Raw genomic sequence first — 23,143 nt, forward strand, 5'->3', positions numbered from 1 at the left:
TTCAATTTTCTATTGCAATTAAATGTCTCTTTTGTAGTTGTCAGACACTTAGTTTTACACAGTAATCACATTAAGAAAACTAAATTTCTCATATCCAGACTTGGGGAAAACATACCATACACCTATAGAGAACAGATAGAACCCATCTGTTGTTGTAGGACAGCTTGATTGCCTTTTTTGCAGCATGCCATGCTAAGTCCTGCACAGAAATATTTAGGCAGCAGTGCTAAGGTAATGAGCCAGAGATACCATTTACTCTGCTCTTTTTTTTGTCTGTTTCAATAAGAACAACAATGTTTACCGTCTGTCTTTACTAGTGTCAGATACCGTTAATATAAATAGATTGTTGGAATATTAAATTGAATTGCAGAAAACCCATCAGGATACATCTACAATACCCCAGTGAGTTTAAGATTGTTTAAAAAAAGTCAGAAGAAGAAGTAACCCCCCCCCCCCCCACTGGCGCTGAACAGGAAATTGACAAAGTTCTGCATCGGTCTTAAACTAGAAAAAAACACTCTGGCTTTTGCCTTGTGCAAAGGTGCAAGATATTTAGTTTTTTGTTTTTCCTTACCATCATGCTCCTGGTTACAGCGGTCTTGAGTTAGAAAAAAGGCGCTAACGTGGAACGCTATCACACTTCTTGTGAAGGAGAAGGAGGCTAATTCACAAGGGTGCTATTTTACGTGTGAGCTAATATTGCGCATCTGTTGATGTGCGCTGCAAGAGTTATGTTTCTGTTTGTCGAATGTGTTATTCAGTGCAAATATACCCGAGAATTTAGTTTAATCTCAGTAATGATGGTATATTGGGGTATTACTGTCGCTCTGTTAAAGGCAGACGCAGAGCACGGACATCTGATTGAGTATAGATGGCATTGTAGTTAAGTGAAAGTGGGTCAAGTTGTAATTTACTGCCCCTACCAACAGGCGGCTGCATTGCCATGTAATGTCTATTTGTAGAGGGCATTAAGTGTCTGATCGTTTCTATGTTAACTGTTAGCCCATACTAGTAGAAAAAAATACAGTAAAATAACGTGCTTACCCCACCTCCCACGACGATATCATCGTCCATCGCAGTGTTTTACTGTAAACCTCGTCAACTGCCAATTTAGGGGACATCGCCCACCCCTATGGTGCACACCACCGCATGAAATTTGCGGTCCCATTTCAAGCACCAGATCAAAGGTACCTCAGACCGCATTAATTAGATGGAGAACAATAAAAGCTTTAAAGGTTGATTTTTATTCAAGTAGTAAAGACCAAGTTAGAGTAAATACACCAATAAGTATAGGTCCAATTAAGCTAGTGTGTTTCTTCAAACACTCATTTGACACTCTTGTGTCAAAGATATTTTAAAGGAGTAGATTGTACACCACGTTTTTACACCAAACCTATTCAGCAATGATGCATGCACATTGGGAATCAAAAGTAGGAACACCCAGTACCATTTCAGCCTTGCAGAGTGGCACAAAGGGCTCTTTCCACCTCTGAAATTCTAGACAGGTGGACCATCTCATCAGTGTGCCAGTGATGCACACTGATGACACTGACAATTTGGGTGCCACAGGATTTAGACATGGCTTTTCCTGTGTACATCTACAACAAAACAAAGAAATCATTTGGCACTGAAACCTGAGAGACAAAAGGAGAAAGTTCTTTCCTGCATGCGTGCATTAACTTAGTCTATACCTGGTAATTTTCCATGAATTTTGCCCAGCTTCTTGTATAAAACTTTTTTTAATTTTTGAGTAAATTCAAACCCTACTGACACTTATGTTAATGGGCCAGGGGTCCATTTTTTAATGTTGCGAAAACAAGGCTGAAAATGCATACTCCATTTTCCACGTGAAGAGAAAAAAAAAAAAAAAAAAGGAAAAATAAACTTGACTGGAGAAGGTGCGGTCCTCCACACAAACTCTGACCCATACGCACATTTTGTAGACAATGGGAATTGGCGACTGCACAAAGTACATGTGGGAATAACTATTACTCGTAATATTTTTTTAAAATATTGATGCCTCATACGCATTCTTTCACTCTGTATCATACCCGTTATCATTAAATTAATGATCAATCCAGCAGTGTTTTTAGTGCATGCACCGAGTGATAATTGTTCCATAAACAGCTCCAACTCAAATCTTAAATTTTTTTTTCTTAATGTTTAATTAGATTAAGGGAGGAGAAGGAGATGGCCCGGCTCCATGAAATACAGGATAGCGTCAAATAGTGTTGCACAATTATTGCCAAAATGATCATCTTGATTATTTTGATCATTATTGAGATCAAGATTAAATATCACAATATTTCTTGATTTTGAACCAAAACAAATTTTATTGTCCCATTGGCTAATTATAACTGCTTTCACATCCATGTTGTGCTACAGTCCTGCTAATGTACAAATATCTGCATCAAGTTACATGATGTAACTGTGAAAAGTTTGAGGCAACCCCATCTCCGCATGGTAGTTGCATGCCGTGAGAGCGTGGAAGAAGGGCTACTGCTTTAGGTATGCCATATGAAACCGAGTTGTGTAGCCTGTGGCTCTTAGCAGCATAAAGAACAGAACTCTGACAGTTCACATAGATTAAAGTAGCATTTAGATGTGGTATCATACAGGCGATCCCAAAGTCAGTGGATTAAAACACAGTTAGAAAGACTTAATAAACAGTAGCCTATAGTGTCATGGGAGATTTAAAATATACATTATTATTAATATACACACGCGCGTCAGATTTCACCAGCTGCACTGTGAAGACTCGCCAAGTAGGCCAAATATGATTCACATCCAAATAATTGAATAGGTGAGCTCACCACCACTAGAAAAACGTGTTTGCGTGTGAAATGAAGAAGCATCTCACCCAGTCTGCTTCGTTATCTACTGAACTCAGTCGCTCGTAGTATCCATATCATTAATAATCTGTAAATTCAAAATTGCATTTTGTTTCCTTTTAAGATAGTTTATAGCCCTATGACCGACTGCTATCTGTTGTGGAATTTTCCTCACGTTACTGTCTACATCTAGAAACTAAACTGCGCAGAACAACATGGAACAACTCCGATTGGCTCATGGAGGCACGTGATCAGACTGGTTTAAGGAGCGCCAGATTGCCTTTGAAGAAAAACAATTCACGTAATCCCTAAGGCTTGTTTGGATATAATATGTAGTTCTGTTAAATCTTATTCCATAGGTCTGGTAGCGTTCCCAGAGTTTGGGACGGTATCAATAATATAGGTAGTCTATAGATTAGTCTATCCCTACACTGTGCTAGAACAGGCTGGAAGTAGAAGAAGGCTAGAATTATGATTAAACTTGCAGCAATTCCGGAACGCCTGAGAAGTTTTATTTGCTTTTTCTCCGCCAGACGTTAAGATTCGGCGTAACAAAAGAACATTAAAACACTAATCAACATTCACGAGGTGCTTTGCATTGACTATTTATGGTTCCAAATGGGCGTGTACAGGGCGGGATAAGAGGCTGATTTACGCATGCACACTTGTCGGTAATCTGTGCTTTTGGGCGTACGTATACTTTTAGTAAGGATCCTACACACAGTTTTATAAATGGGACCCTTGTTAAAAGCCTTGGCCTTGTTTTCAGGGGGATTAAAGCGAAGCTGGCAAAGCTCATACCCAATAAAACTTGCTGGTCTAGTATTAGATATAATTTGTGGGGCTGATATTGGGCCATGAAGGTTGCATGCTGATTAAAAGGAGCTTTTCATGTGAAATTGTGTCTCCTTATAAGTTATAGATTCTAATAGCAGTTTATAGTTAAATTGTGAAAGCCAGGGACACAATTTCTTTTGCTGAGGTCCATGTTGCGGTCATTTTTTATTGATATTTGCTTTAATACTACAAGGAAATGTAAATCACAACAGGAGTTGTCCAGGGCACTTTACAGCTAGAGTAGGTCTCCACCCCGCTCCTATGATTTACAAAGACCCAACAATCTCTCCCTTGAACAACATTGTCATCAGTTCAGTTTTATCACAGGCTGCTTAGCTGCAAGTCCGTGCTATGTCCAGCTGATCCCCATTCTTTGCTGGTTGGCAGCGTGTGAGAACATCCACAGCCTTGTCATCGACCCGTGGTCAGGACCCGTACTCTGTCCCTAAGGTTAGCTCTGTGGAACATTCTGGGCTCAGGTCCCAGAGAATAGTGACATGTCAGCAGCCCATTCAAACGAACAGGCTGAGGGTAGCACTATGGGAGGGGGGAGGGGGCAGAGGGTGGGAGTGCTAAAACGGGTGCTGTGGTAAACATTGCAGAGGTATACCAGAAAGCATGGCTCCATGAAAGGTCTGGTGTTCCTACATAGGCTCTGAGTGTTCAGAGCTCAGGGCGAAGGTAAACAATATTATACTGTCGGCGAGGTAAATGAGATTGTGGACCCCTCCCCCCCCCTTTACCTGCTAAAGCTTTCCGATCGCAATCACAAATAGGGAGACACTTTGTTTCTCCTACTATGCCTCTAGAGTCAGTACTTGCTCCGAAGTTATTCCCTCACTCGCTCTAGTGATGTTTGGTGTTATTTTAAACAAACTGGGAACACTGATGTAAAGAAGATTAGATTACTTTAGTTATTAATCAAAGGTGCTAGAACCCCGTTGTGGATCGTTCCGGCCCACTTCCACCCCTGAGTGTGACGCCACAAAAGCGAGACACAGTCACCCGGATAGCTCAGTTGGTAGAGCCAGTGTCGATATTGCACCACCGTGCTTTACTGTCTTCACAGTGTACTGTGGCTTGAATTCAGAGCATGGGGGTTGTCAGACAAACTGTCTGCAACTCCTAGACCCCAAAAACCTGTTTTGCTCTCATCAGTCCACAAAATGTTGCATAATTTCTCCTTTGGCCAGTAAATGTGTCCTTTTGGCAAATTTCAACCTATTCAGTACTTGTCTTTTTTTTTTTTTTTTCAGCAGTGGGATTTTGCGGGGGTTTCTAGCTGATAGCTTTGCTTCACATAGCCTTCTTCTGATCGGAACAGTACTCACAGGTAACTTTAAGTCTCCTTTGATTTCATGGAGCTGATCACTGGTTGAGCCCATGCCAATTTGGCTTTTTTTTTTTATTCATTCAAATTGTAGTTGACCATTTTTTCCCACGTCGTTCAGGCTTTGGAGGCTATTTCGAGGCATTTGAAATCATTTTGGCTGAGCAGTCTATAATTTTCAGCACTTCTTTGTATGTTTTCCACTCTCCAATCAACTTTTTAATCAAAGTCCGCTGTTCCTCACAGCAATGTCTGGACCGACCCATTTTGCTGAGCATTTCAGTGTGAACTGCACGATAACCAGCATGCACAACATTTGCTTCCTTCCTTCCTTAAATATGGGTCATAATTGACACCTGTTTCTTTCCAGAATCAACCACCTCACTAATCGAACACAACACTGCTATTATTTTGAACATGCCCCTTTCAATTACAGATTCAATTACACAGAATGAGCAGCATGCATGTCATGACTTTTGGTGGTTATCTTTCTCTCTCTCGCTCTATCTCGGAATATTTGTTATTGGCAAAATGTGTCAAACCATTCTGAATTAAATAGTGTGGTGCTGTGGAGATGTCCCGGCCTACAAATCCTATCCTACAGACTTAAAAAATAAAAACTTTGGTTATAGTGTTATTTTTGCGAGGATCTGTACCAAACAATGTTCTAGGTTATGTCCTGCCCATCGAGATCAACGTGGGGTTCAGCGTATTGCTCAAGGACATATAACGTACGGACAGGAGGAGTTTGTTATCGAAACGCTACCTCGTGCCTCATTGACCCGTACAGCTGAAGCTGACGGGAATGAGGCCATTAGTTTGGCAGGTATTTAGTTAAAAAGTGTGGACTAAGTTTTGATTTTGAAGATCTCATTATTGTGCAAGAGGTAAAGTTAGATGTCCATGTTCACTTCCTACAATTGTCCTTATGCTTCACTTGTCTCCTTGTTGGTAGCATTTCCTAAAAACAAAAACAATTCTGAAATCAAATTATATTCAGCACTATGAGTTCAGCATCCTAAAAACAGTTTCTGGTGTCACAAACTCTCTTGGAAATACGGTTTAGGTTGACTTTACAAAGACAAATAGTTTTGGCTTGACACTTTGTGGTGCTCACTGTTGCTGCTTTGTTTTAGCATTAGCATCAGCACATTAGTATGGCAACAACTTCCTAACAAAAGAATCCTGCTGTATCGCTAGTCTTTCTGTAGAATCTATCTTAGGAAATGGAAAGTGTTTCTGTCTTTGATTTGCTTCCTTTGAAATGGAGAAACTGAATGTGGAGTTATAAGAAATCGAATGATAAACCGATACCACAGGGTAACCCCCCGGAACTGTGGATCCGATACTGAAACAGCTGAATACAACTGAAAGCAAAGTAGAAACCCTGTCCAGCCCTTCGTCTTTTCCTGCATCTCCAAACCAGACATAACTTCCAGGAGGTTGTCACTCTGCTGATTGTAATTTATTATATTAAAAAAGATATTACCTTGCAAATTTACTATAAAGTATTACAAGTGTTTTTCATGTTTTGTGTTGTTTTACAACTTTCAGTGACACTGGATTTAGTTATTGTACATTAAAATGTTCCACTTAATGGGAACATTGATAGCAATTTTATTCTAAATTTAACCTAACTGGAGAAAACATTTTACCCAACACTTAACACTAACTAACTGCCACACTAATAATTTAAGCATTTCTCGTAGGTGTGAGAAATCTTAATACATTAAGTCCTGTATTTGTTAACAGAAAGTAACCACTGAACCAGAACTTACCTTGGATTTTGATGAATGACAATAACAAATTGTTCTTGTTGAAAACTCATCCAAGTATACACACTACTAAAATGTGGGAGTATTTGTTTTCCTGATGTAAAATCGGCTAATGCCAACTTGAAATTGTAATTTCAGCTTTGATAGAAAATGCTATTAAAGTTGTAGTTTCTCTGTTTTTCACATTTCCTTAATGTGTTAACCGGTTTCATGTTGGAGCTTGTTAGTAAAAGCACCTGCTGCTCTTTCCACGAGTTGAAAACGAAGAAAAGATTAACCATTTATGAACTCATATTGCAGGACTTGATGCATGCCTAATGTAACGCTTTCAGCAATTATTTGTTCTTCTGTTGTCTTATTTTTTTTAATCTTATTCAGTGCTCATACTTAAACATGTATATTAATGGAAACCTAAAAGATCTTGCCTGGAATTTGCCTGAATGACTTGGTTTTGTTTACCATGGGGATTAATTTTCAAAGCTGTTATTTGTCTTTTTATAGGTCTTGTCATCACGACCATTGATCAGATTTAATGGAAACCAAGGGGTAAGAACATATTTTTTTCTCTCTCTCACTCCGTTCCAATCAATGCATAAAGTTGTTTACAGATAATGGAAATAATAGAAAGTGACTTTTTCATATGTCATTTTTACAGTTGGCCAGATAAATCACCACGGTTAGCTGCTAACAAGTATTTCAGAAGTCACAGAAATTTCTTTAAAGAAAACATTTTGAAGCTCAAACTCTGACACACAAACGTTTTCAAACAAAACGCAAAAAAATGACACTTCTCTGCCATGTTTTTAAGCGAGCAGCAAGAACGATGCTGGCAAAGCTGATCTGAATTTAATGATGTGCTTTTTGCCATATGTGTCTAGTACTGTGTTAACAATGCTTGATCTTAATACACTACTCTCACTGGGACCTGATCAGGCAAATGTTTCCCAACCTCTCTTGCTGCTGGCCACAATATTTGGGTTATTTTGCTTTGGCTACTAAACGTGCCAAAATGCCAACTGGGCCCCTCAAAAAACTCTGAAACCTCTTTAAAATGTCACATTCGCTGCCTTGTTTTTCATAACTTCTCACCTGTTATGTCAGTATTTCTTTCCCATGTAACCATCTTTATGTTTCTTTGCGTAGTAGGAACCTTTGGCTGAAGAAACTTGATCTTCATGCATTAGCCTCTGAGACCTCTCTTAGATTGTGTAGTAATTTGACGGACTGATGCTTTTCAAATTATCTCTTTGAAATTGGATCAGATCAAAGATCTCTGTTGCTGATAACTTGTTTTCGGTCCCGTCTTGTGTCAACCATTTGCACTATAGGACTCCAGACTGCGACCAAATTGTTGCATTTTTTTATAAACGTGGAAGGGGCCCATCAATGAATCCGGAATCTGTGGCAGGCCAACTAGTGTGAGGACAGGGAATGGCCAATGTAGGTGGCTCATTTTTTGAGGGGGAGGGTCCTACAGATAACTGAGCGTGCGTAAATGTCCATGGGAAGGAGACAGAAAACACAACCTGCTACATGCGTCTGAACAATGAGCTAGCAAATTATTGACTCGTTCTTCCGACCAGCGGCTAGTGTGCTAGTGCCAGAGTCTACAATGTCACAGTCGGAGGTTTGTGTGGTGAAAAAGGCCCAAACCCACCATTTTCGGGAAGACTGGTTGCGAGAATTCAGCTGGTTGAAGTACTGTAAGGAGACAAACTTCATGAACTGCAAATGTTGCAGGCGCTACCCCAAAACTGCGGTGAACACGAAGTTTGCTGACAGTGCAGGCACTTCGCAGTTGAAACACAATACGCTAGCCTCAAGCATAGAGTATGCCATGAAATGTTAATAAACAAAGAAGCAACACCACTGCCGGTTGCTTTTAGAAGACAAGAGTCTCTAAATCAGAGTGCAGATGAGGCAGAGACGATGTAGAAATTTAACACGGCTGACTTTGTTGCTAAGGAAGAACTCCCCTTCACCAAATTCCTTCTAACGCTAACGGGGGTGTAACGTTACAAGTGGCCGCTGTTCTGACTCGGGTGCCTGGGTCTCTTTCCCGTCGGTTCAGTAAACCACCGTTAGCGTCCTTAGCACCAGAGTTAAGCGCTGACCAGGATGGCTGCTAGCTGGCTGGCTGGCTGGCTGGGGGCTGACTGGAAGTGTCCCCCTGGCTGGGACTGTAACAATAGTGGATGGTTGCTAGCTGACTGGGGACTGACTGTGGAATGGATGTGTCCCCAGGGCTGTTGTCCGCTCTCATCCCGACTGAAGCCCTGCAGCGCCGGGGGGGAAAACCGCAAAGCCGGCTTGAGACGGAGCAGACTGAAAGCTGTAGGTGTTTGTACCTGCTAATATTCACCACTGCAGCAAAGCTAAAGCTACCTCTGCCTGCCTTGCCTCTGTGGTGCAATAGTCAATAAATGCAAAAGACACGCTAAGTGAAGGAAAGAAACAAGTAACAATGCAATAGATTGTGGAATCGTTTTTATGTCCTAGAATAAGTTTAAAAAATGTGCCTCAGTTTTGCAATTGGTACCTGCTGGTTGTTCATAATGATCACAAAACCCACACTAGGTTGACAGTACTTTCTATATGAGCAATTAACTGTCCCCATGAAGACAATAAACATCCTCATGCTCACAAACATTTTCTGCACAAGCCACTGCTTCCTGCACAGCAAAAGGCCGTGTATGCATGTGAGCCTGGCCAGTCTGACGTGCAGAGACACTCGATGTGACTTCTGTGCTGCCAGGTTTCAGTTTGGTTTGACATTCTAGGAGCTACTTCCTTTTTAATGATTTGCCTTGTGTCCAAAAATTTATTGGCTATCCATCTTTGTCCAAAACGTTGTCGTAATAGGCTGTTTTGTAGGGGTGGGAATCTCTGGGATCCTCACGATTCGGTCCGATTCAGTCGCCAACGATTTGATTCTAAACACACACACACACACACACACACACACACACACACACACACACACACCACACACACACACACACAAACCTCTCTCTCTGAGTTGACATACAGTATTCGTCACAAGTTTTAATGAAATACATTTCCACATACAAGTTATATTTTGTGGTCATTCCATGCTTAAGCCTTAAACATTCTTGTTAAAGTTACCTTCTCTCACAGTGATCTTCCACAGTAATGTCAGAGGCTCAGTCATGTTTAAAGGAGGACAACTGGCTTGTTAGAACATGAAACATGAGGTGGTCAGATGTAATGAGGTAAAGTAGAAGAACAGCTTTTATGTGTTTTGCCTAAGTATTTTTTATATTTCTTATTAGATCATGTGTATGTACATGTATACAAAACTTATTTTCCTTTTTTGTTTTTTTTGCACTCTTGCCTAAATTCTAAGGTGTTGTCCCATTATCCCTCTGTTTTCTAATTTCCACATGTCTGGAGACAGTATAAAAATTACATAATTTTTTTATATAATTGATTATTAATGGTGCTGTTGGTTTACCTTCTATGTTGCATCTTCAAAAGTGCACAATAAAATGTGACACTGAATTTGAAACGGCACATTGTGGTTTCTTTTATTCTTTTTATCTGGGTGCCCAGCACATTGTAATTTCTGCATCTCTTATTAGTAATACAATGAAAACATTCACCCCCTACTCTGTAGTCTGCATCCTTATTACTTATATAAAACGGTTGGCACCATTTAGAGAACTGCAGGTTGAATGTGTGTCCTTGGTATAGACTTGTAATTAATTATTAACCAATGGCTGCCTACTACACTCGTCAGCATCTAAACTTCTGCAAATGTCTACATTTCCTGAGGGGGACCATTGTATTGTTTACCCAAAAGTGCTTCCTCATGAAGCACTAGAGCTGCCGCATCCCCATATCTCAGAGATGACTTAGGGAAGATGTTATTACTCAATAACATGATGGCTAAAAAAAAAAGTTAGTGCAACATAGGTGAAATAGCTTTGTTTCTCTGTTTTTGTTGTTTGATTACGCAGCAAAGACATGGAAGTTAGCAATGCTGAATGAGCCCCCCCCCCCCCCCCCCCCCATTCAGCGTTGAATACAGTGGGCAAATTCACACTCAATGAAAAGGTTAAAAGTTGGGAATGCAGGAGTTGATAACTACAACAGTGGCTTGTTTACTTTGTGATCTACAGGTACATAAGTAATTTACTCCTGAAGTTGTCATGATTCTGTACATGCTGCAGTGAAATACACACAATTTAAGGCTAGATGTGTTGCAACCCACTCCAAAGAATCCACTGCATGCTTTCTAAACTCATCAATACACCCCAGGTAGCAGCAGCAGCAGCTTAGCAAATCTATTCAACTCATTGTTTGGTGTGCATGTAGTCTTGAAGAATTTGTAAGTCATTTTATGATTATTTTTCCAAAGATTATTTTTGGGGGGGGATTTTCAGCCTTTATTTTATACAGGACAGCTGGAGACATGGAAGGGGAGAGAGAGGGGGAGGACATGCAGCAAAGGGCCGGAGTGGAACCCGGGCTCGCTGTGTTGTAACCTCTATTTATAGGCGCCCGCTCTACCAACTGAGCTATTTGAGAGCTCACATTTTATGATTATTGGTGTAGCTCACATCTGTGTATTTTTTTTAAGAGTCTATGTTCTACATTTATAATAGTCCTTATTTAGCACTCTCTAGGAGTCTTGATACATTTGATTCTGCAGTCCTGCAGTTAATATTTTTGTGTAAATTTGGAAACCGTGCAGTACAGAACACTGCAATCCTGCATAGAGCCACACACTCTTTTTTTTATACTGACTATAGTGATGCTTTATCACCAAGTAAAATCACATTTTTCTAATTAGCAATTTTAAAATCTCCTTTTCAGAAGTAATTGGAATGTGTTGAGAGCCCATATGTATACAGGCATATGTGAAGTCATGTTTTTCAATTTTAGATTAGATGGTAGACCTGGTGATTTTGGCTGAAAAAGTAAAGTAAGGCATGCATTTCACTGATGCAGCAAAGAGCAAAATCCACCATGGAGGAAAATCTGTTACTGTTGAGATCAGAATGCTAGTCAGGAGTGTGAAAGTGGCTAAATTACAGAGCAGATGGCCCGGCTGTCACGATGAGATCCCATATTCATTCACTCATATTCATCCATCTGGTACAGCTCTCTCTGAGCTCTGACAAAGTGAGCACATGCTTAACAAGCTTCTTTCATCATTTAGACAGGAAAGCATCTCAAGACTAAAAACAGACAGAAAGTGCAAAGGGGGTTTTCCGGACTGTATAAAACATGCTTTCTGTCATTAAGTACCGCATGGTTTCTCAGTGTGGGCCAGCGTTGTCATGATGTGGCTAAATATCCATCATAGATTTTGAGATGTATCCACTAGTCGACACTTATCCACAGCTGTGTCCCATTTAGTTTCATCTTTATCTTTTATTTTTTTCCTTTTTGTCCTCCACAAACCAAACCCACAGCCTGACAACGCCGGCTCAAATTGGAACTTTTAAGTGCCAGCTACAATTGTTAACCAGATTTCTTTTTTCAAATTCATATTCTGAACCTATGTAAACAAATTTGCGCTGGCATAATAAAAGTAGGCTTGTCTTTTTCTTCTTTCCAAAATGAATTTGGGATTGTAAATGCAAACTGCTGCTGACTATTTTTGTTATGGAGAAGCAGAGGAGTCAGCTGGTAGCACTCATTTCCCCGTACCTAAGTAGAAGTACAGATACTTGTGTAAAAAAAATACTCTGGTAAAAGTGGAATTACTGATTTAACTACTTTACTCAAGTAAAAGTAACAAAGTACAGGTTTGGAAATGTACTTAAAGTTAAAAGTAAAAATAATCTTGCGAATAACAACCATTTTTTTATGCAAAGCTGCTTGTACCACATGAATGTTAGCGTGCATGCTGAGAATTGTCAGTGGACATGGTAAACACACTCTTTATATGCCATTGCCTAAATATTTAATGTATGTCTGCTTATAGGCCTAAAACATCACATATATGATTAAGGTTATTGTAACCGACTGGGACTCCAGGTTAATAAGATTCGGACTGAGTAGCAAGATATGAATTCAGTTGTGATTCTGTGAGGATTTACAGATCCAGTTTCTCTTTTTTTAATCTTCCTGTGTGTGGGTTTTGGAAAGAAAATAAAGGATAAAATATGAATTACTAAACCGACAATTAAGAAGAGCGACACAGCACATTGGCCAGGAGTCATTCTTGATGCCTACTGTCTCAAACATCTCTCTCAGATAAGGTTGATGATGATTGGGAATGTCTGGCTGCTCGTCTTCCGAATCTCTGGGATTGCACCTTTCTTCATTTTCCATCATGCCGCCGTCCGTACTACTATGTGCTAACGTTAACGCCATCAAGCTGCAATGATTTGCTGCAAATGAATGCCGAATGCTGCAGAATCTGCCGAGTCGTCTTAGTGGTGCGTCAAATGTACGTACAGTATAGTCCCATCCAATTATATTGAATTCAGTATTGATGACGCGAACAATAAAAACCGTAACTCCAGTGAAATGATTTGAAGCTTGTTAGTGAGGACTGGATTAGGACTGGATTTAAAGCTGATTCTGGTTTCCAACTTGGGCCCAGGTGTCTCTGTAAAACACGGACGGAAACAACTTCACTCTGTTGATGCAACGTGCAACCTAGCGAACGGATGAAAAACATAAACGAAGTCACTAGCTAACTTACTTTAAATGTGCAACAACTATAGAACAACAGGCTCGAATGAACTGACAACATAAGTTATACGACTCACAGTTCTCAAGGACACACACACACACCAGTGTTGCCAGATCTTGCGAGACAAATACGCAACTAGGCCTGTGAAAACAAGCCCAAAATAAGCGACTTTTTCTACGTAGCCCCCCTAAGATCCTGGAAGAGAAAAATAAATAAAACTGTGTTACAATCCATGTGGACAGATTGGTAAACTGTACACACGGTAGGCTAGAGTTTATTTATTTTCTCCCCCTGAGCTTCAGGACAATGACCACAGGAGTAAGTTAAACCACCTTTTAACATTAGTTAACATTAGAAAACTGATGGGATTTGAAATCACTTTTTTTCACAGTGATTTTAAGTTGTTCCCCACGACGGGTTGAATCCATTCTTTTCCTCCTTTCTCTTTCTCCCAGTCTTTGTTATATTTCTTCCCGTATTTCTCCCACATTATCCCGGGCATTTATTCCTCCAAAAACTCTCCTACAGTCCACTCACCATTAGTCGCTACTCGCGCATTTTCCTAACCAGAAAACAGACCGCCCTGCTCTGCCTCTGATTGGCTGGTACTCGTTTCCATCTGGGTCAGAGCCAATTAGAAGCAGGAAGTGGGTGGGAAATAACGCTGCTGTCTATAGTGTTTATGGGGAAAGGGGCGGGATCGAGCGAGCCGGCAAGGACAAGCTGTGTACAAGCCCAAATAAGCAACAACACTTTAGTGACAAGCCCAAAAAAACCGCAACCCGCGACAACCAATATTTGTAAGCGACTTTACAAAAAAACAAGCCCAAAGTCGCTTAGAATAAGCGGACATGGCAACACTGACACACACACACACCATCTCAACTGATTATCCTCTGGACAGCTAGTCTCTTTTTCTTTTCTCTCACTTTCTTCTCCGTGTGGCGCGTGCCCGCTCACGGTGTGAGACACGTGTCCGCGCAATTCTCCGACATAACGACCTCTTGTACAAAACTAAAGTAACAAGCAAATTTTGTAAAATGTAAGGAGTAGAAATTACAAATATTTGTGTCTAAAATGTAATGAGTAAAAATAAAAAGTTGCCACAAAAAATAATAAAATGAAAATATCTGAAAAATCTACTTGAGTAGGCTACAGCAACAAAGTAGTTGTACTTTGTTCCTTACAATCTCCTGCTGGTCGAATCGTTACGGGGGGGATTATGCTTTTTAACTGAAAGAAATATGAGGCCACATGAGCAAAGCCTTTGAGCAGTCAGCACTTTCCAACATCTCTGATCTTATCTTTGTGTGTCAGGCCTCTATCTCTAACTGTTCCTTGTTACAGAAATAGTGCACTATATAGTGTGTTTGCCATTTTCTAGTGGTGTTCAAATTCTCTGCGGTTAATTTCATTCACTAAATTTCTCTATAAAATACCCACAATGCACTGCTAATTTGAGTGAACATACGATGTTCTCTACAGTTTACTCCCTTATACCACAATGCAACGCAGCCACGTTTTGCTGGAGGAGAAGAAGAAGCAGAAGTCACAGCAAAAACTGAACACCTGTTTGAAACCCACTTCCAACCTTGGGAAGAAAAATAAACGATAAAGGGGAATATTACTTGGCATGTTACTTGACTTTTTTTTCATATTCCGTCCCTGTTGTTCACCCAGTGATTGAAGTTACTCTTTTAAAGTGTGCTCTCGTCCTTTTTTCCATTGCTCTGTTTTGTCTTGGTTTTGTGGTAACGGCAGCCTAAAGCTCATGAAGCTTTTGTAAACACAACTAATGTTGTTGCATGCACGGTTTTTAATTTGCAAGTTAAACAGATTTTAGTGTAGGGGTTTTTGGTTCTTCTTAAGGGGGGGGGGTCCTCAAACACAAACACGTGGACGTAAAATTTCAAGCATCAAAATTGAACACACAATTCATCTCAGACATCACATCTCAAAGTGCACACATACTCTTGTGTATTCTAAATACATAGTGGGGGGGGGGAGACACCAAACAACGCTTTCACCTGATGACCCATTTTCATTAGAAACTGTACTTTTCATGGATTAGTAAAAATAATTGTATGCACATTGTGGTTTGTGATGATTTGATCTCTGGGGGCAACAGACAATATTTTGTCGGGTTCCGGTGTAGCCAGTGTAAATCTGGATAACTGATATCCAGGCCAGGACTTACAGTCCGAGTTAATTTCTTTTGTGGGTGTTTTAGATCCAGTCGACATTTAGGCTACCTCTATAAACAGAGATCTGCATATAATGGAGATAAATCATTTATAAAATAAAAAAAGCAAAATTGTCAACAGACAATAGCCGATGGGGGGGGGGGGGGGGGGGGGTGTGTGTGTGTGGTGTGTGTGTGTGTGTGTGTGTGTGTGTGTGTGTGTGTGTGGTGTGGTGTGTGTGTGTGTGTGTGTGTGTGGTGTGTTGTGTGTGGTGTGTGTGTATCACTATGGATAACTGAGAGCACGGGTCTTCCAGGAGGGCAAATATAGGACACTGTATTTATTTATAGTCGGCCACCTGCAGCCTTCACACGTGTTGGGACATTTGGTAAACAACTGAGCTGCCTACAGTCTGACCGCATATCAGTCCCAGCACTGACCAAGAAGCCAGGCTGAGCCTCTATTCTGGGTTAGGTTAGGTCAGTGGCAATGAGCTGCTCACTGGTCAAGAGGATCTTTGCTGGGGATCCAAAACCCTCTAATACAGCCATCTTTAGTTACCATGGCTCGGTCTGATGCACAGTCACTTGAATTCATGCTTTTGAAAACAGAGCTGAGCAGGTTGTCCGCCTGCCACGTTCTTCTGGAAACCTTACCTGGCTGACCTTGCCATTAGTCTTAAACTACTTTCAACTGGTGTTTTCTCTTCAGTCACTTGTCAAATACATGCATGTGAATACACATCCCAATGATAGGTAAGGTGGAATCAGGTAGACTCAAGTGGCAAGGCTATTTGTTTGTGTTGCTCTCTCTCTTTCACATTTCTCTCCAAGAAGATTAGTAACATGCCTTATTTCAACTGCATTGATATCTTAACACCTAAGTGCAAAATGTATTATCTGCATCTGCATCACAGTAGTCACTTGTCTAATTTTTTGCTCCATGTAAACAAGTTATCCAGCAGCTGTCTAATTAAAGGTTAGTTGACAGTTAATGCCACTTCTTAAGTCTTCTAAAGAGAGGCAATTCTGAATGTGTGAAACAAAAATCGTGTCTAAGTCTATGGATTTTAACGCTTCGAGGCCTTGTTCTGACACCAAATAATTAAGAACAGGGATATCTCATGTTGATGTTTTTTTTCTTTGTCTTCAACAGAAAATTTCAATACCACGGTCGGAAAATTCCAGTGAACTGCAAACGTTCACTTTCTACCTGTCCCATGTGGGCAGAGATAACCCCCAGGGCAGCTTTGACTGCATCCAGCAGTACATCACCAGGTGAAGGCAAACACTCAATCGCACCCACTTCCACTCTTCTTTTATCAAAACTAGTGCAGTGCCGTAGTTTGGAGCGTATCCCTGTTCGGAATGGGCTAATTGCTTGGGTCCCAGTATTTATTCATTTATTTTTCTTTATTGTGTAAAATATCACAATTGTGACACAGAAACTAGTTATAAAACACGTAGTTCCTAGTATTGCTGCTTTCAGCATTGTTGGGTGGCGTGACCATTCAAAGCGTTCTCGAGAACTATTTTTTTTTTTTTCTCTCAAAAGACAAAAGAGACAAAACAAAAAAATTAAAACCACAAAATAAAACACAATCAGAATTTACCCAAAAAATAAATGAAAAAAGGTAAATATGCTGCATTTATATGGCGCCTTTCTACCTTACCGGACAAAGCGCTTTAAATTTTCCTCTCATTCACCCATTCACCGACGATGGCGCCTTGCATTGGGCGTAGGCTCGCTGCTTCTCTTCAGTCACAAGTGACAGAGAGGCGACTGTGGTGGCCGCAACAGAGAAAGACCTGACACTCGGCAGTAACAATATTGGCGAGCGTCTTCTACAGAAAGTCACTATATTTATAATTTTTTTTGAAAAGTTATCAAGGGGGTCTGTAAAGTTACTAAATCTAGCTACAAAGTCGCTAAGTACAGATATAGTTAGATGGGCACCCAATACTTCTTTTGCAGTAACACAATTTTGTTACTGTTCTCTCTCTCTCGCTCTCTCTCTCTCTCTCTCGCTCTCTCGCTCTCGCTCCTCCGCTCTCTCTCTCTCTCTCTCTCTCGTTACCTAATGAGTGCTTCCAGGTAGGCAATCTGTTTGTTTATCATAGTTAGGATCTGAGGTGAATCAACAATCCTCTGTGATGCCTTGATGAACACAATCAGGACTTTGGCTCCAAGAAGCAGCTACTAAATGGAAAGACGCAACCCTGAGGTGTATTAGCATTACACAGAAAAATGAAATACTTTCCCTATTTATTTTCAATAAAACAGATGTCAAGGGGTGATACAGGTAAGTAACACGGTATAAAATACAGTCAAAACTGGCCCTTTTACTAATAATTCTTCCAAAATTGAGTTTTGCAAATTGTGCCGTTGCAAAATAAGAACAAAGTTGTTCAGAATAGAAGTAACACATGCAGTTTGCTTTTGATATATCTTCAGGGTAAATGACTAAGTGTTCGAAAACATTAACTTTAATATTCGTAGTACTTGTTCTCGCTGTGTGTTGACTCTTTGTGTCGTAGCAGTGGCAATGACACAACACCTGCTTATGGTGTGGCTCTATCCCATTCTATGCATCAAGCCCATTCAACTTGTTCTGCACACTTTCTCTGGCCCTACATGCAAACATTTGCTAGTGTCAAAGGGGAAGGAAGTAGAAAAACAGACTGCGGAACAACAATCTTCTGCCAATATGACTGTCAGGTCTCTGACACCATTATTCGGAAAATATTTTTAACAAGTGGGTCAGGTGGAGTTTATCCACATCCCTGACTGGGTCCTAATCAACCTTGAGTTCAGATCTAAAGCCCAAATGACTCAGCTTCCATTGAGTGCGCCAGCACCATCTCATTTTTTGCCATTCCTCATCGACGTGGAGGGGAATCAAAGAGCTGGAAAGTTAGGAAAGAATTGGATTTGATGCGTGAGTTAGTCTTACGGTTGGAACTTACTGTTGGATGGAAATGGAAAAAATGATACTGGTTCCCTCGGGGGTGTAGATCTCATCCGGGCAGGAATGCACAGTGAATGGGTAGATCATTGCAAATAGTGAGAGATTTAAGGTAAATGCTGATAATTAACTGGTAGGGGTATGTCCTAAAATATAACATTGGTTTAACATATAACATTTCCTGTTTATCGCAAATAGCTGTCAAACTAATCATGAAGTACCTTCAAAATAAGTAGAGATTCCCATCCAATCTTTTCCATTCTCTTTCAATTGAAGCTTCTGGTCACTTTATCCCCGTCTTCCTCTCTCATTATCTCCTCTTTGTTTTGGCAGTGAAGGGAGTATTCAGCTGGATTGTTTGGGTGGGATCCAGGACAAGATTACAGTATGTGCCACAGATGACTCCTACCAGAAGGCCAGGGAAAATATGGCCCAGGTCGAAGAGGAGACTCGCAGTAGGAGTGCTATCGTCATCAAGCCTGGGGGAAGATATGTAGGTGAGGAAACATGGGACAGACAGACATGGACCTGGGAAGACCAGTATTTAATAACTCTGCTTTAGGTTGATAGGAACAGAGGTATTTCCATTTTAAAGGTGATGTTAACAGGCATCAAGAGACTGGAATATTTTCTGTACCCTACAAACCGCCAAATGGCCCATGTGTTTGTGTAGCTTTTCTCTGCTGGTGAATGGGTTCACATCGCACCAGACAGGTTGTTTGGGTCTGGGGCTGAATGGCAGAGGGCCAGCACACTGCCAGCACGCCTCATCTGTACCCAGGACTTTATTGAATTTGATGGTGGTTGCTTCCTCAATGGTTAGCTAATGCGCCACATGCATTGCACACTGATCCTCTTTCTCTCTAAACCCACATACGGTATGTGATTTCAAATGCACACTGGCAGAAATATCCCTGGGCATAGCTCATCAATTTTCTGACTTCTTGATTTGGTCTCTGACCGGCACAATAAACCACATTATGTTACAGCCGCAGTTGAAAACCACAGCAGTCCTGCCACAGTGCCTGCAAAAAAGTGCAAGCCTATTCACTGTTCTGCAGTGAGTCAAAAATTGTCTAGTCCATGTGTGCGGTGGAGCCAAACAGTGTTTTGGACTCGGTAGCAGGCAACACAAGATTCAGCTTGAATCACCTGAAAAAGGTCTGTGGGAGACAGTGATGATAGCTGATGTTTGTAATGAATGGTGAGTTTGGGTGGATGGTGGCAGCAGTAAAGATCAGTACATGATACATCTTTTGTGAGTCATCTGCAAGCTCCCTCAGCCATTATCAGTCGCTGAGATAAAAAGATGTTGACAGACATAAGTATATTTCTGGCTGAGATTATATTTTTTTTGTTCTTAAAACAAACAAGTGTTGGCTGCTTGCCGACAAGTGCTTTTCTACCATCACTGGTTTCACTGCTGGATTGTAGTACTAAATTCCTCCTGTAAATTTTAAATTGTCAGTTATGTAAACTGTACAAACTGTCCTTTCTTTAGAATGACCACCCTAAAAAAGTATTCGGTAAGATAAATAAATAAACTTGTCAATTATGTAAAAGAATAATTTGGTTTCTGTGTTTAAAGAAAATACTGTGATCACATGGACAATACTATTCCTTATCCAACTTCTCTGATGTCTACTTACAAGTGCCTGTAACTTCTCCACACGTCAGGTAAGAAGGTTCAGATCCGGAAACCGGCACCTGGCCTCTCAGACGTCGCCCCGTTGCGGAGGACATCTCGGCCTGTCATCATCTCTAGCAATACGCTAAAGAAGGGCACAGCTCAGCACAGGCCGCTCCGGGAGCGCCTCACACACCTGCTGGCCCTCAAGCCTTACAAGAAGCCTGAGCTGATCCTGAGGTTGCAAAAAGACGGCCTCTTGCCATTAGACAAGGACTCCCTGGATAGCCACCTGCAACAGGTTTTACACACACACACACACACACACACACACACACACACACACACACACACACACACACACCTATTGCCCTCTGTTGCCTCTCACCAACTTCAGAGGCAAGAAGACTTACCCATGCCTCTTTCTCATTTCCTAGGTGGCGAATCTGAATGGGAAAGACAACACCTTCACATTGAAGGACTTTTTGTATAAGGAGATTCAGAAGGACTGGCCAGGCTACACAGAAGGAGACCAGCAGCTTCTTAAGAGAATCATGTTTAAGTACGTCAGATGGGGATCTCTCTCACTTTAAACCCACCCATCACCCTATTCTGATGATGCTTCTTTTTTTCTTTGCTTTAGCTGGGTAGACTATTCTGAAGTTTTACGGATTTGTGACACTGCAAATCACCTTGTTTTGTTGTTGTGTTGACACTGTGGCAAGGGTGAGGCCAGAGGGTGATGGCTCTGGTATGTAAGGATTGTAGAGCTGCCAAGCTTTGTAGAGAAATGGCCTTCTAAAGGACTGACAACTATGTGTGCGAAATAGTTCCCTTTTTTAATAGCTTGGTACATAACCAATGGAGTTTTGTGGTGTATGATTTTTTTTTTTTTTTTTGTTGTTTTTTTTTTTTTTTTAGCCTGAGGTAAAAACACACACACACAAGGAAATATAAGGCTGCCTTGGATTGAATTGTTTGCAAATTATTTAATACATGAGATATGGTTGTGTAAATCCCACCTGTGCTATTTGTTATACTGGCAGGTGTGTTTCTGTGCATCCACAGGAAGTTTTCTGTGTGCTCTACTGAATTTTGTCTAAGTGTTGTATTTGTTGACAGCATGAGCTGCTGGCCCTCTTCCCAGTGGAAAAATCTGGTTTCTGAGGATCTGGGACACTAAGGAAAAGCAAGCTCCAAGCAAGCTAAATATAGACCAGGCAGCATTGCTCCAGTGCTCACTTTGTGTTTGTGTAGTGGACTCAAGAATAGCTCCTATTCTCCATGATAAGCTTAGTTTTACATGCTTAGGACAGTTTGTTTTGTGAGACTGCTACGGACTTGGGATACGGATGGTATGTTTCATGTTGTATTGGGTTTTTGAAATGTGTTGTTTATTTTTGGTATTTTATTCTCATCTACATATATAGAAAACTAAAATTCCCAAAGTTAGCATCTATTTATTACTATGTACTTGGATTTAATTTATTTCTGGCCACTCAGTGTAATTTCTGTGTATGCATGCTTGTATTTTGTTGGCATATTAACACACACTTGCTCCTTATCCGTGTGTCTCATTTTAACTATACTTTGAGCTCTGTTTGTGAGTGTATCAGCTGACTAATAGCCTCCCACCTAATACCACCTTGCCCTCCCAAGCTCCTCCAGAGTTTTGAGCTAATGCAGTAAGTCACGCAGGAGTAGCACAACAACACAACCGGAACGCACGTGATGCAACAGTGTTCCAGCACATGCTGATTCGTGTGTGAGGTGGCGCCCGTCCAAGGTTCAGCCACATCGTTAGGCCTGCTGTCTCGCTCGTAGCTCAGGCTTGTCTATCTTGTAGATCCCCCCCCGCCCCCCCCCCCCCGCGTCTCTCTCTCTCTCTCTGTCTCTCATTGAACTAGGGTGGGGAATTGACTAGACTTGGTGTACCCAACTGCCCCCTTCTGATCATGTCATCCGCTGTGAAAGCAGCATCTCTGCATGTGCAAAGTGCTTGTGACATGTCCTGTTTGTGGCAGTGGCTTCTTTGTTTGTGCGGTAAATCTTTAAACCAGAGCTGGAACTGTCTGATCAAGCAAGCATACTGAAATATGTGTAAATATGTTTTAAAACAAGGCCGGATCAACGGGATGGTTGTCATGCATAGAATTTACCATGGCTTGGCAGAGTTGGTTAAGCGCCAGTTGGTTTATCTTGGTTGGATAGCTGTTATTTGGCACCAATCTTTTGTTGTGACACTTCTGCTGTTTGACAGATTATTCTGGTACATAATGAGGTCAGAGTTTAGTGCATCATAATCACTCATAGTGACTAAAGCCTCTCGTGGAAGTGGTCGGGGATCGAGTAGTATGAAAACAAGTAGTGCAGTACGTTCCTGATCCCATCGAATGACCATGCAATTAACTTTGTACTGTGCGTGTTGTCTGGTAAACCTCCCAAACAACATCATACCCAAAGGGGGCTCCAGTACCATATTCTGTCTCTCTAGCTTTCTCTCTGTCAATGTGGAGTGTCATACCACTTTCTCACTTTTTTTTTTTTTGTATTGTTCTGTAGAGAAGAAAATATAGCAGAATTGGACTATTAAACTGATATGAAGCTTGTAAACAGATTTAATATTGAAGTTTTTTTTTTTTTTCCCTTTTTTTGGGCATAGTGTGTGGTGATGGAACGGGCTGCTTCGTCAAGGAGGGCCCCTTTTTTGCTCTGTTGGTCATGGCTAAAACCCCCCACTTAAAACAAAAACTGTTTTTCCTTTTGGGGTGTGGTTTTTTTTTAAATTTCCCCATCACTGTAGAAAAGCTTTTCCCGGGGGGAAAAGGCAGCCCAAAGTAGTTTTTTTTTTAGCTTAGTATTTTTAAGCCCAAAACTCATGGCTTAAACTTTTCTTTTTTTTTTTTTTTTGTGTTTGGTTTA

At 40.9% G+C, this 23,143-nt stretch overlaps 1 protein-coding gene across 1 annotated transcript in view; it reads left to right on the forward strand.

The window, feature by feature from the left end:
* Nucleotides 1–23,143, forward strand: part of ell (elongation factor RNA polymerase II) — a 35,463-nt gene that overhangs the window by 8,589 nt on the left and 3,731 nt on the right. The window contains exons 2-6 of the mRNA XM_032527081.1: nucleotides 7,275–7,319; nucleotides 16,785–16,906; nucleotides 18,928–19,091; nucleotides 20,272–20,522; nucleotides 20,659–20,809. Of these exons, the coding sequence (XP_032382972.1) occupies nucleotides 7,275–7,319; nucleotides 16,785–16,906; nucleotides 18,928–19,091; nucleotides 20,272–20,522; nucleotides 20,659–20,809 (733 nt within the window). The remainder of the gene's footprint in view (nucleotides 1–7,274; nucleotides 7,320–16,784; nucleotides 16,907–18,927; nucleotides 19,092–20,271; nucleotides 20,523–20,658; nucleotides 20,810–23,143) is intronic.

Source organism: Etheostoma spectabile, chromosome 9 (assembly GCF_008692095.1).
Source record: "Etheostoma spectabile isolate EspeVRDwgs_2016 chromosome 9, UIUC_Espe_1.0, whole genome shotgun sequence".
Classification (NCBI taxonomy): domain Eukaryota; kingdom Metazoa; phylum Chordata; class Actinopteri; order Perciformes; family Percidae; genus Etheostoma; species Etheostoma spectabile.